This window comes from Pelophylax lessonae, assembly GCF_965119305.1.
Source record: "Pelophylax lessonae genome assembly, chromosome: 8".
Lineage (NCBI taxonomy): Eukaryota > Metazoa > Chordata > Amphibia > Anura > Ranidae > Pelophylax > Pelophylax lessonae.
The window spans coordinates 239,978,358-239,991,392 of record NC_138775.1 but is presented as its reverse complement, the minus strand read 5'-3'; the positions used below and the strand labels follow the sequence as shown (position 1 = coordinate 239,991,392).

General features: G+C 52.1%; 1 protein-coding gene across 1 annotated transcript in view; it reads left to right on the top strand.

Moving 5' to 3' along the window:
- The window catches only part of NDC1 (NDC1 transmembrane nucleoporin), an 81,886-nt gene that overhangs the window by 23,670 nt on the left and 45,181 nt on the right, over positions 1-13,035 (top strand). Inside the window, exons 4-5 of the mRNA XM_082264859.1 lie at positions 10,414-10,588; positions 10,706-10,844. Coding sequence (XP_082120985.1) covers positions 10,414-10,588; positions 10,706-10,844 — 314 coding nt within the window. The remainder of the gene's footprint in view (positions 1-10,413; positions 10,589-10,705; positions 10,845-13,035) is intronic.

Below are 13,035 nucleotides of genomic sequence, written 5' to 3'. Positions count from 1 at the left end.
CTGTTCGGTGCAGGGATGATTGGTGAGGTGGCTACCTCACCGGACGCTGTGCGGTTTCTTAACCTCCATTATGTGCGTCTTGAATTGCGACTCTCCCTGCCTCATGTGCAGCGGCTTGTTCGCCTGTGCGGGTTCCCCACGCCATGTGAGGTAAGTGTATTTATGTGGGGACCTGTCTGTCTGGGGGGGTCTCAGTCTGGGACTGTGTAACCTGCCTTTAATCACACTGCTTGTCTCCCTATCTCTCGGCTGCATGCTGTGGGCTGCAAGGGGGGGGGGGGAGCTGTATGACACTGTGTGTGTCAGGCTGGGCAGTGTGAGGTGCTGTGTGCTGTGGGGCATGTTTTTTCTTGGCATGTTTGGGCATATACAGCGATCGCTGCGGTGATCTAACATGTATCCTTATATTGGGATGTAATGTGTGTGTTTTTTATGCACTGTGGAGCGGCGTTTTCGGCGCCAAACGACGCCATTTTACCGGCGCCCGCTCCGGCCGCATGGTTTACATGCACGGCGGCCATTTTCTTGTAGCCTCCATAGGCTTACATAGAGCGCCCTGGCAGCATCACTTCCTCTCTCCTGGAACACCGATCGAGGCGGCAGCAGCAGCAGCGGGGTCTCCTCAGGTTTTATCCTTCTGTTTCTTGTTATCCATTGCCTGTACTCAGTTTGTGTATTCCCTGTGGGGGTCTCATTGTGCCTGAGTGTGGTGCGGTGGGCTGCGCTTGCCGCGCTTGCTAAAAGGGGGCAGTTAACCCTTGGTTGTCTGGCATTACAGGGGCAATGGATTCTCAGGAGGGCAAGTTTCCCACAGTATTGGTGGAAAGCCAGGGGACCGCTGTTTCCCCCCCAGGGGGGGATTTAGCCACTATTGTGGCTGGCCTTGCTGCCCAGGTGCAAATGCTGGTGGCTGCTCAATCTACTAAACGGCCCAGAGTTGCTCTGTCCTCTGATTCTGAGGGTGAAGGTGATGGGGCTGTTCTGGCAGGGACCCCCCTATCGGGGTCCCGCTCCTCTCTTGATCTAGTGGGGTCTGAGGTAGAGGCTGAAGTTGAGGGGGTTGATAATTCTCCCCCTGGCTCGCCTGAAGAGCTTGCAATCATGGATGAGTTGATTGCTTCCATTAAGCAGACGCTACGTTTGCAGGACGAAGTGTGTCCCCCCTGCTGCTTTGGCGGCTTATGGGACGCAGAGAAAACGCAGGACGCCGCAGGTTTTTCCCTGAAATGCTCATTTTCAGCGCGCTGTTAAGGATCAATGGCGCGATCTGCGCAAGCCTTTTGCGGTACCAAGTAAATTCAAGCTGCGTTATCCTTTCTCGCCTGCCACTGATGAACGGTGGTGTGTGCCTCCGCCAGTGGATCATGCAATTGCGGTTTTGAACAAAGCCACTGCGATTCCTGCAGAGGGTTCCCCTGTTTTCCGTGATGCCACGGATAGGAGACTGGAGTCTCTTGCCCGTCATACTTATTCTGTTACGGGCTCTATGCTTAAGGCTCTGTTTGCTTCTCTCATGGCGGCCCAGGCGATCGCAAGTTGGACGCAGATGCTTAGGCGCGTCCTAGTGGCCGATTCGGCCTCGGCGGCGACCCTGGATATGGTGGATCAGATCCACCAGGGTGTCATGTATCTGTGTGATGCGGACCTGGACCTGATTCCGTTGGCTGCACGTGTGCACAGCGTGGCGGTGTTGTCTCGCCGCCTGGTTTGGTTGAAATGTTGGTCGGTGGACCAATCTTCACGTAAGACCTTAGCCAATCTACCTTATGATGGGTCTCGCCTTTTTGGGGAGTCCCTGGATGTGTTGATTAAGGGGATCACCGGGGGTAAGAGCACTCTCTTGCCCCATTTCCCCAAGGCTAAGGGGGCTTCTGGGAAGAAGCATGCAAATTTTCGGCCCCCTCAGGGGTCCTTTCGTGCCTTTCGGCCGCACTACAAGGGCAAACCGTTCAAAGGCCAAGGCTCTCAGAAGAAGCCCTGGTCTGGGAAACAGAAGTCCGGCCAATCCGGACCTGCTGCCCATAACAGTTCGGCCTGAAGGGGCGCCCTCACCCAGTTTTGGGGTGGGGGGACGCTTGCTCGGTTTTCTTCAGCCCTGGTTGGCCCGTGTGCGGGACAGATGGGTTCTGGAAATCGTTCGATCTGGTTACAAGATCGAGTTTCTCTCTCGGCCGGAGAGCAGATTTTTTCCCTCAAATCTTCAACTGTCTCCAGAGCGACTGCGGGATCTGCACCTGGCGGTGCGGGACCTGAGGGCTCAGGGAGTGGTGGTTCCGGTGCCTCATCGGGACAGATTTCGGGGGTTTTATTCCAATCTGTTCACCGTGCCCAGGAAGGAGGGCAAGGTTCGTCCGATTCTGGACTTGAAGGCTCTGAACCGCTCTGTGCGGGTTCGCAAGTTCCGCATGGAATCCCTGCGCTCGGTGGTGGCTGCCCTGGTTCCGGGGAAATTCATGGCCTCCATCGATTTGAAGGATGCGTTCCTTCACATCCCCATATTCGAGGGTCATCAGAGATACCTTCGATTTGCCATTGCGGAGGATCACTACCAGTTCGTGGCGTTGCCCTTTGGTCTCGCCTCGGCTCCGCGGGTCTTCACCAAGGTGCTTGCACCGGTTCTGGCATTATTGAGGGCCCAGGGCATTTCTGTCCTGGGGTATCTGGACGACATTCTGGTTCGGTCTGCGACCAGACAGGGTCTGGAGAAGGACCTGTCTGTCACAATGCAAACTCTGCAGGAGTTCGGTTGGACGATAAATGTTCCAAAGTCGACACTGAGTCCGTCGGTTCGTCTCCCCTATCTGGGAATGATACTGGACTCGGTGCAGGCGAAGGTCTTCCTGCCGGAAGACAAACTCAGGACTCTTCAGGAGGAAGTCAGGTCCCTCAGGGACGTTCCACACTCGTCTCTGCGGACGTGTATGAGATGTCTGGGATTGATGGTCTCGGCCTTCGAGGCGATTCCTTTCGCGCAGTTTCACACGCGGGGTCTCCAAGCGGAGATCCTGTCCAAGTGGGACGGGCGACCTCAATCTCTGGATCTTCAGATCTCGTTGAGTCATCGCACCAGGAAAAACCTTCTGTGGTGGCTCCAGTCCCCGTTGGTGTCCGGGGGCAAGTCGTTTCGTCCGATCTCGTGGACGATAATCACCACGGATGCCAGCCTGTCGGGCTGGGGTGGTGTTCTGGGCGTTCTGTCCGCCCAGGGGACCTGGTCGGAGGGGGAGTCTTCCCTCCCGATCAACATTCTGGAATTGCGTGCGATAAGGCTCTGTCTTCATCGCTGGACGGACCGGCTGCAGGGCTGCCCGGTTCGGGTGCAGACGGACAATGCCACGGCGGTGGCCTACATCAACCACCAAGGGGGCACCAGGAGTGCCCGAGCGGCTCGAGAAGTGGCCGACATTCTGTCTTGGGCCGAGACCCATGTCCCGGCGATAACGGCGGTTCACATTCCGGGAGTGGAGAACTGGCAGGCGGACTATCTGAGTCGCCAGACCCTGGATCAGGGGGAATGGTCTCTCCACCCGGCTGTCTTCCAGATGTTGTGCGCGAAGTGGGGTCTTCCAGATGTGGACCTGTTCGCGTCTCGCCTCAACTACAAGGTGAAGAGGTTCGTGGCAAGGACGCGCGACCCTCGGGCAGACGCGTCGGACGCGTTAGTGGCCCCGTGGCATCAGTACAGGCTGATGTACGCGTTTCCACCGATTCAGTTGCTGTCCAGGTTCCTTCGCAGGTTACACTCGGAACGCAGCACGGTGATTCTTGTGGCACCGGACTGGCCTCGCCGGTCCTGGTACGCAGACCTCGTGAATCTGGCGGTCGATGCCCCTTGGCGTCTGCCTCTTCGAGACGATCTACTGTCTCAAGGACCGATTTACCATCCTGCTTTACAGTCGCTGGCTTTGACGGCCTGGCTGTTGAGACCGAGGTCCTGAAGGAGAAGGGTCTCTCTCCAGAGGTCGTTCATACTTTGATCAACGCGAGGAAGTCTTCCTCGGGGAAGGTTTATTACCGTACTTGGAAGGCCTATTTTGCCTGGTGTGAGTCCAGGGGGTTTTCACCCCGCACGTACTCGGTTTCCCGTGTGCTGTCTTTCCTTCAGACGGGTGTCGATCAGCGTTTGGCGCTGGCTACGATAAAGGGTCAGGTGTCTGCGCTGGCCGTTCTGTTTCAACGTCCCGTGGCTTCCAACTCCTTGGTTGGCACTTTTATTCAGGGTGTGCGGCATCTGGTTCCTCCTAGGAGGGATCCTTTGCCCCCTTGGGACTTGAATCTCGTTCTATCTGTGTTACAACGTGCTCCTTTTGAACAGATCAGGGAGATCTCGTTGTCTATGTTGTCCAAAAAGGTCGCCTTTTTGGTGGCGATCACTTCGGCTCGCAGAGTGTCGGAACTGGCGGCTTTGTCCTGCAAGTCTCCGTACCTGGTTGTTCATTTGGATAAGGTGGTCTTGCGACCTAATCCTTCTTTTCTGCCGAAACGAGTTTCGGAATTCCATCTTAACGAGGATATTGTTTTGCCTTCGTTGTGCACGAAGCCTAAACATCCAAAGGAGGTGAGATTGCACTCTCTGGATGTTGTTCGGGCGATAAGGGTTTACCTTAAATCGACTGAGTCTTTTCGTAGGACGGACTCCTTGTTTGTTCTTCCGGAGGGTCCTCGGAAGGGCATGGCGGCTTCGGCCTCTACCATCGCCAAATGGATCAGGCAGACCATTGAACAGGCCTATGCTTTGCAGGGGAAGATTCCCCCTGTACCTGTGAAGGCGCACTCTACTAGATCTCTGAGTACGTCTTGGGCCTGCCGTCATGGGGCTTCTGTAGCCCAGGTGTGTAAGGCGGCGACTTGGTCGACCGTGCACACTTTCACAAAATTCTACAAAGTAGATGTTCAGGCATCGGCGGATGCTTCCTTTGGCCGCAAGGTTCTTAGTGCGGCTGTTCCATAGGGTCCCTTGTTGGGGACTCCTGGCTGTTGGGATAGTTTTTTTGTATCCCCTGGTTTTTTTGTCTTTTCCTGGGTTGTTGCTCCTGTTGAGCACTTATTTTTGCTGTTGCCCAGCTGGTTTCCTTCCTTTGGTAAGGTTCCTTTCTTTGATGTGGAGACTGCGTTGCCTTTCGGCGCGGATGCGTTTCCCACCCCTCATGTTTGCACTGCTTTGGGACGTCCCCATATGTGACGAATATGAAGAGGCGGCGACTGTCGGAGGACGTAAGAGAAAACGGAATTTTTGTAAAATCTTACCTGTAAAATTCCTTTCTCTGAGTCCTCCGACAGTCGCCGCCCCCGCCCCTCTTTTGGGGTTTGAATGTATACTCTACTGCTATTCCACTAAAACTGAGATATGGTTGCAGGAAGTAGGAGGGTATTGACTGAGGGGACCACCCCTTGAGGGTGGGATATGTTAAAGCTTTATTGTTAACATATTCTGTTGCCTAGCTACTCCTTCGGAGCAAAGTCTAATACCCCATATGTGACGAATATGAAGAGGCGGCGACTGTCGGAGGACTCAGAGAAAGGAATTTTACAGGTAAGATTTTACAAAAATTCCGTTTTCCTGCCAATTTAGGGGGAAGCCAGGGGACTGCGGTTCTCCCCCCCCCCCCCCCCGGGGGGGGGGATTTGGCTGCGATTGTGGCTAGCCTTGCGACTCAGGTGCAAATGCTGGTGGTTGCTCGATCCTCTAAAAGGCCCAGAGTTTTCAATTTCCTCTGTTTCAAGAGGGTGATGGTACTGGGGCTGCTGGGGCAGAGATCTCCTTATCGGGGTCTCGTTCCTCCCGGGACCTTATGGGGTCAGTAATGGAGGCTGAGGTAGAGGGGGTTGATAATTCTCCCCCTGGCTCGTCTGAAGAGCTTGCGCTCATGGATGAATTGGTTGCTTCTATCAAGCAAACTCTGCGTTTGGAGGAGGAAACATGTCCTCCTGCTGCCTTGGCGGCTTATGGGACGCAGAAAAGGCGCATATCATCGCAGATGTTTCCATGCACTGATGATTTTCAGCGCGCTGTGAAAGAACGATGGCGTAATATACGCAAACCTTTTGCTGTACCAAGTAGGTTTAAGCTGCGCTATCCTTTTACGCCCGCTACTGATGGGCGTTGGTGTGTCCCGCCTCCGGTGGACCAGGCGTTAGCAGTTTTGAACAAGTCCACTGCGATTCCTGCTGCAGACACCCCGGTGTTCCGGGATGCCACGGACAAGAGGATGGAGTCCTTTGCCCGTCGTACCTATTCTATTATGGGTTCTATGTTGAAAGCTTTATTGCTTCACTTATGGCGGCCCAGGCGGTCGCGAACTGGACGCAGGTGCTTAGGCGTGTCCTGGTGGCTGGTTCTGCCCCTCAGGCGACTTTGGATATGGTGGATCAAATCCACCAGGGTGTCATGTATTTGTGTGATGCGGACCTGGATATGGTTCCGTTGGCTGCACGTGTACACAGTGTGGCGGTGTTATCTCGCCGCCTGGTTTGGTTGAAGTGTTGGTCTGTGGATCAATCTTCACGTAAGACCTTGGCCAATCTGCCGTTTGATGGTTCTCGCCTTTTTGGCGAATCCCTGGATGCCCTAATTAAAGGGGTCATGGGGGGTAAGAGCACGCTCTTACCTCAATCCCACTAGACTAAGACGGCTCCTGGAAAACAGAATGATTTCTTTCGGCCCCCTCAGGGGTCCTTTCGTGCCTTTCGGTCACATTTTGGGACAAGCCGTCCAAGGGTCAAGGCTCCCGCAAGAAGCCGTGGGCAGGTAAGCAAAAGTCCGGCCAATCCGGTTCTGCGGCCCACAACAGTGCGGCCTGAAGGGGCGCCCTCACCCACTTCACAGGAAATCGTTCGATCTGGCCACTAGATCGAGTTTCTCTCTCGGCCGGAGAGCAGATTTTTTCCCTCAAGTCTTCTGTTATCCCCGGAGCGTTTGCGGGACCTGCATCTAGCGGTGCAGGACCTGAGGGCTCAGGGAGTGGTGGTCCCGGTGTCTCATCGGGACAGATTTCGGGGGTTCTATTCCAATCTGCTCACCGTGCCCAGGAAGGAGGGCAAGGTGCGTCCGATTCTGGACTTGAAGGCGCTGAACCGCCTTGTGCGGGTGCGCAAGTTCCGCATGGAATCCCTGCGGTCGGTGGTGGCTGCCCTGGTTCCGGGGGAGTTCATGGCTTCCATCGACTTGCAAGATGCGTATCTTCACATCCCGATTTTCGAGGGTCACCAGAGGTACCTTCGATTCGCCATAGCGGAAGATCATTACCGATTTGTGGCGTTGCCTTTTGGTCTCGCCTCTGCTCCAAGGGTGTTCACCAAAGTGCTGGCACCGGTTCTGGCTTTGTTGAGGGCCCAGGACATTTCGGTTCTGGGGTATCTGGACGATATTCTGGTTCGGTCTGCGACCAGCCAGAGTCTGGTGAAGGATCTGTCCGTCACGTTGCAGACTCTGCAGGAGTTTGGTTGGACGATCAATTTTCCAAAGTCGACATTGTGCCCATCGGTTCGGATTTCTTACCTGGGTATGATTCTGGACTCTGTCCAGGCGTAGGTCTTCCTGCCGGAAGAAAAACTCGCAGCTCTTCAGGAGGCAGTCGGGTCCCTCAGGGACGTTCCATCTTCGTCCATTCTGAAGTGCATGCGGTGTCTGGGATTGATGGTCTCGGCTTTCGAGGCGATTTCCCTTCGCCCAGTTTCACACGCGGGATCTCCAAGCGGAGATATTGTCCAAGTGGGACGGGCGTCCGCAGTCTCTGGATCTCCAGATGTCATTGAGTTCTCAGACCAGAAGGGATCTTCTGTGGTGGCCTCTATCCCCCTCAGTATCGGGGGGCAAGTCTTTTCGTCCCCTTTCGTGGACGGTGATCACCACGGACGCCAGCCTGTCAGGCTGGGGTGGTGTTCTGGGCGTTCTGTCCACCCAGGGTGTTTGGTCGACGGAGGAATCCTCCCTTCCGATCAACGTTCTGGAACTGCGAGCGATACTCCTCTGTCTTCGTCGTTGGACGGACAATCTTCACGGCTACCCGGTTCGGGTGCAGACGGACAATGCCACGGCGGTGACTTACATCAATCACCAAGGGGGCACCAGGAGTGCCCGGGCGGCTCGAGAAGTGGCCGCGATTCTGTCTTGGGCCGAGACGCATGTCCCGGCAATATCGGCAGGTCACATTCCGGGGGTGAAAATTTGGCAGGCGGATTATCTGAGCCGTCGAATCCTGGACCAGGGAGAATGGTCCCTTCACCCGGCTGTCTTCCAGATGTTGTGCGCGAGGTGGGGTCTTCCGGAGGTAGACCTGTTCGCGTCTCGTCTGAACTACAAAGTACCACGGTTCGTGGCAAGGAGTGCGATCCTCGGGCAGACGCGTCGGACGCGTTGGTTGCCCCGTGGCATCAGTACCAACTGATGTATGCGTTCCCGCCGATTCAATTGCTGTCCAGGTTCCTTCGCGGAACCGACCACGGTGATTCTTGTGGCACCGGACTGGCCTCGCCGGTCCTGGGACGCAGACCTCGTAAATCTGGCAATCGACGCCCCGTGGCGTCTGCCTCTTCGAGAAGATCTTCTGTCGCAAGGACCGATCTTCCATCCTGCTTTACAGTCGCTGGCCTTGACGGCCTGGCTGTTAAAACCGAGGTCCTGAAGAACAGGGGTCTTTCCCCTGAGTTCATTCACACCTTAATAAATGCGAGGAAGTCTTCCTCGGGGAAGGTTTATTACCGTACTTGGAAGGCGTATTTTGCCTGGTGCGTATCCAGGGGTTTCTCTCCTGACACTTATTCGGTGTCTAGGGTGTTGCCCTTCCTTCAGACGGGTGTTGACCAGCGTCTGGCGCTGGCCACGATCAAGGGTCAGGTGTCTGCTTTGGCCGTTCTTTTTCGACGGCCTGTGGCATCTGATTCTTTGGTTAGCACTTTTGTGCGGGGGGTACGTCATCTGATCCCTCCTAGGAGGGACCCTCTTACCCCTTGGGACTTGAATCTAGTTCTATCAGTATTGCAGCGTGCTCCTTTTGAAAGGTTCAGGGAGATCTCGCTGTCTTTGTTATCCAAGAAGGTCGCCTTTTTGGTGGCTATCACCTCGACTCGTCGAGTGTCGGGGCTGGCAGCCTTGTCCTACAAGTCTCCGTGTCTGGTTGTGCATTTGGACAAGGTGGTCTTGCGACCTAACCCTTCTTTTCTTCCAAAAAGGGTTTCGGACTTTCATCTCAATGTGGACATTGTCAAACCTTCGCTTTGCGCGAAGCCGAAGCATCCGACGGAGGTGTTTGCTTCACTCCTTGGATGTTGTCCGGGCGATTAGAGTCTCTTTCACATCGACTGAGTCTTCTCGCAAGTCGGATGCCTTGTTTGTCCTTCCGGGAGGTCCTCGGAAGGGCATGGCGGCGTCGGCTTCTACAATCGCCAAATGGATCAGACGGACCATTGATCAGGCCTATGCTTTGAGGGGGAAAGTTCCCCCTGTACCTGTGAAGGCGCACTCTACCAGATCTCTGAGTACGTCTTGGGCCTGTCGTCATGGGGCCTCTGTGGCCCAGGTGTGTGAGGCGGCGACTTGGTCGACCGCACACACTTTCACGATATTCTACAGAGTAGATGTTCAGGCATCGGCTGATGCTTCCTTTGGCCGCAAGGTTCTTAGTGCGGCAGTTTCCTAGAGCCCTTGTTACGGGTTCTTTGGCTTTTTGGGATTTTTGTTTTTTCCCTGGGTTTTCTTGCTCCTGTTGAGCGAGTGTTTTGTTCTTATGCCCAACTGGTTTCCTTCCTTTGGTAAGGTTCCTTTCTCTGATGGGGAGACGGCGTTGCCTTGGGCGCGGCTGTGTTCTTCCCACCCCTCATGTTTACACTGCTTTGGGACATCCCCATTGGTGATGAATATGAAGTGGGCGGCGACTGTCGGAGGACGTAAGAGAAAACGGAATTTTTGTAAAATCTTACCTGTAAAATTCCTTTCTCTGAGTCCTCCGACAGTCGCCGCCCCCGCCCCTCTTTTGGGGTTTTGATGTACTCTCTACTGCTATTCCACTGAAACTGAGTTGGATACAGGAAGTGGAGGGTTATGTACTGAGGGGACCACCCCCTGGGGGTGGGATATGTTAAGTCTTTGTACTAACATATTCTATTGCCTAGCTACTCCTACGGAATAAAGGACATAACCCCCATTGGTGATGAATATGAAGTGGGCGGCGACTGTCGGAGGACTCAGAGAAAGGAATTTTACAGGTAAGATTTTACAAAAATTCCGTTTTAATTTTGTATAGAGGAATGGAAGGATTATAACTGTCCGACTAACCACCTGTTTTTTTCTAAAACTAAAAATTACATTTTTGCCCTTTTTTTATTTTTTTTAAGCAAAGGCTGGTTTATGAAATTTGCTGCACAATATACACCATTCACAAATACATAAAAATTGTTCCTGTCTTCCTTTTACAGTGGTGCCTACCATCCCTGGATCCCGCCTCTCCTTGATTGGCCAGGTCCTGCTGCCACAACGTGTGCTTCACTCATTTGTTCATTCACTTATGGGAGTGTTGGTGTTTTGGTGCTGCACTGTCCTCAGCCGAGGTCCATACCAAAGTCTTGCTGTTCCCTGCAATACTGATCCCAGGTGAGTTAGTCTAGAACAAATCCTTGTAATAAAGGAAATAGTGAGGTGTGCCTGGATGTGGTTGGTACTTGTGATCTTTTCACTTATCTGGTGTGTACTTTGTGTTTTGCATTTCAGTGATAAAGATGATGTACAGAAAATGTGTCTGAATGAGCCTTACCTCTTCCTTCTGCTTACTGGAGCTTTTCTGGGTTACAGTTGCAGCCTGCTGTATTTCATACACAACATGAACTACCTGTCTTTCCCTATCATGCAGGTGAGAGCAAGCAGAATATTTTATTAAAGGGGTGCTCCACTCGCTGCTAACATTTAGATTTGGAAGTGGATAATGGGAGATTGATTCACCTACTGGTGTCTCCTAACTTTTGGGAGCATAACTGGTGATATCTCGGCACTAAAAAGTGCCTCCAGCCATGTGGATACCTGCTCTGGTACTAGAGTATGGACATTCGTAGTGTCCTATGCAGCTCTCCAGTGGATACATGGTGCTGCGTCTGCCAGCTCGGAGGCAAACAACGTAGATGGAGGCACTAATCTGTACTACTGAAGTTACGTGGTTGTATTTCCTAATATTGGTAGTGGAGGGGCTTTAGAAATGTTTAACTCTATAATTCTAGTCCCTTCGTTCACCACTTCCCTCTCGTCCAATTTACATATACCGCCCAGCGCTCTCAAGCTCCGGGAGGGGATACAATTCCTGAAGCCAAGCATTGCAGCTACAGCAGGTGTACATCGCATTGCAGCTAATGGGGATAACAGTTGAAGGGTGGTTCAACCACAAGGTTTTGCCGCCTCAACCCCCCCCCCCCCCCCCCCCACCACACACACACACACACACACACACACACACACACACACACACACACACACACACACACACACACACACACACACACACACACACACACACACACACACACACACACACACACAACTACACTTGTGAATGAGCCCAAATAGTGCAGCCAGTCACAGTTCTCCAACCACCACCACACCATCCACAGTGTCGTCAGACCAGTGTGGATAGAATCTGTGTTTCTGGGTTGCCTGTTAATTGACCATGTTTCTGTCTGCTGCCTGGACCTTTCCTTTGCCGTATGCTGACCATGTGTTTAGGCCTGTGCCTAAACTGACCCATCTTCACATCCAGCTGAGTATGTTCCTGCAAGACACCAGCCCTAGCCATCCCCCTGCAAACAACTGCACTTCTGGAACCAAAGAAACTCTCAAATTTTTCTTTTTTTCTTCTTTTTTTTTTTTGCCTCCTGTACTTCCTGGCCAGTGACCATGGCATTTCTAGGGGCAGTAGGCTAGGCTTGCTTTGCTTAAAGGAACGGGAATTGCTATAGGCAACGATACACTAAGCTACGTTTACTGACCACTCTTATAGGGGCAACCATTACACAGTACATTGGTTTTGATACAATTGGTTGATTTTGTGTGGTACACAGGATACATTGTCTGGTACATAATCGGTCCATGCACTTGTTTCTAAAAGTGAGCTAGCAGCTAATCAGCCGCTTGGATCGCTTTTAGAGAAAAAAGAATCGCTGGCTGAAAATGTTAATACTGGGGTTATGGCTGACAGCTTTAGCTTTAGCCCCCGGTAAACCGCTTCAAACCTGTTGCATAAATGTAAGTTAGGGGGTCTTGAAGTGGTTAAGAGGCAAAAGAAGAAAAAAAATTGAACCCCACCGCTTGCCCGCAGCAGGGTTAAATGTAAAAAAAAAAAAATGAAAAAAATAAAAAACACAAAACGCCTGTCAGATGCCCTGGGCGTGTGGCGCTATGATGTTTACATCCCTGCCCTCTCTTTAGCTAGGCTGTGAAAAAGTCTCACACGTGGTATCCCCATACCTGGGAGAAGAATTTAATACTTAATTTTTCCCAAACATTTTGAAAAAAAATGCCATGTATCTTACTAAATACCTTGTACTGCTTACTTTCCAAAAAGGGGTCATTTGGGGGGTATTTCTACTTTCTTGGCATGTTGGGGCCTCAATAAATGGGCCGTCAGTACATCAGGACTGATCAATTTTCACATTATCTATCCAATCTCATAGGATGTAGACTGTCTAACTTTCACACAGAATAAATATTATAAACTGATTTTAGGTTATGTGTTTTTTCCAAAGAAATGTAGCAGAATACATTTTAGCTGACGTTTATGAAAAAAAGATTTGCAAAATGTTCTAACCGAAACAAAGAAACGTTTGTTTTTTTTTTTTTTTTTTGTGTGTTTTTTTTTTTTTTTTTTGTTTCTGTAATTTTTTTTGTTTACATGGCAAAAAAAACCCCACTGGTGATTAAATATCATCAAAAAGCTCTATCTGTCACATAATGTTACATTTAGGCTCCGTTCACATGTAGGCGTTTTGGGGAGTTTTTTGGGAGTTTTTCTGCTCTAGGATCAGCTCTCAAAACGCCCAACAAGACAAATCCTATTC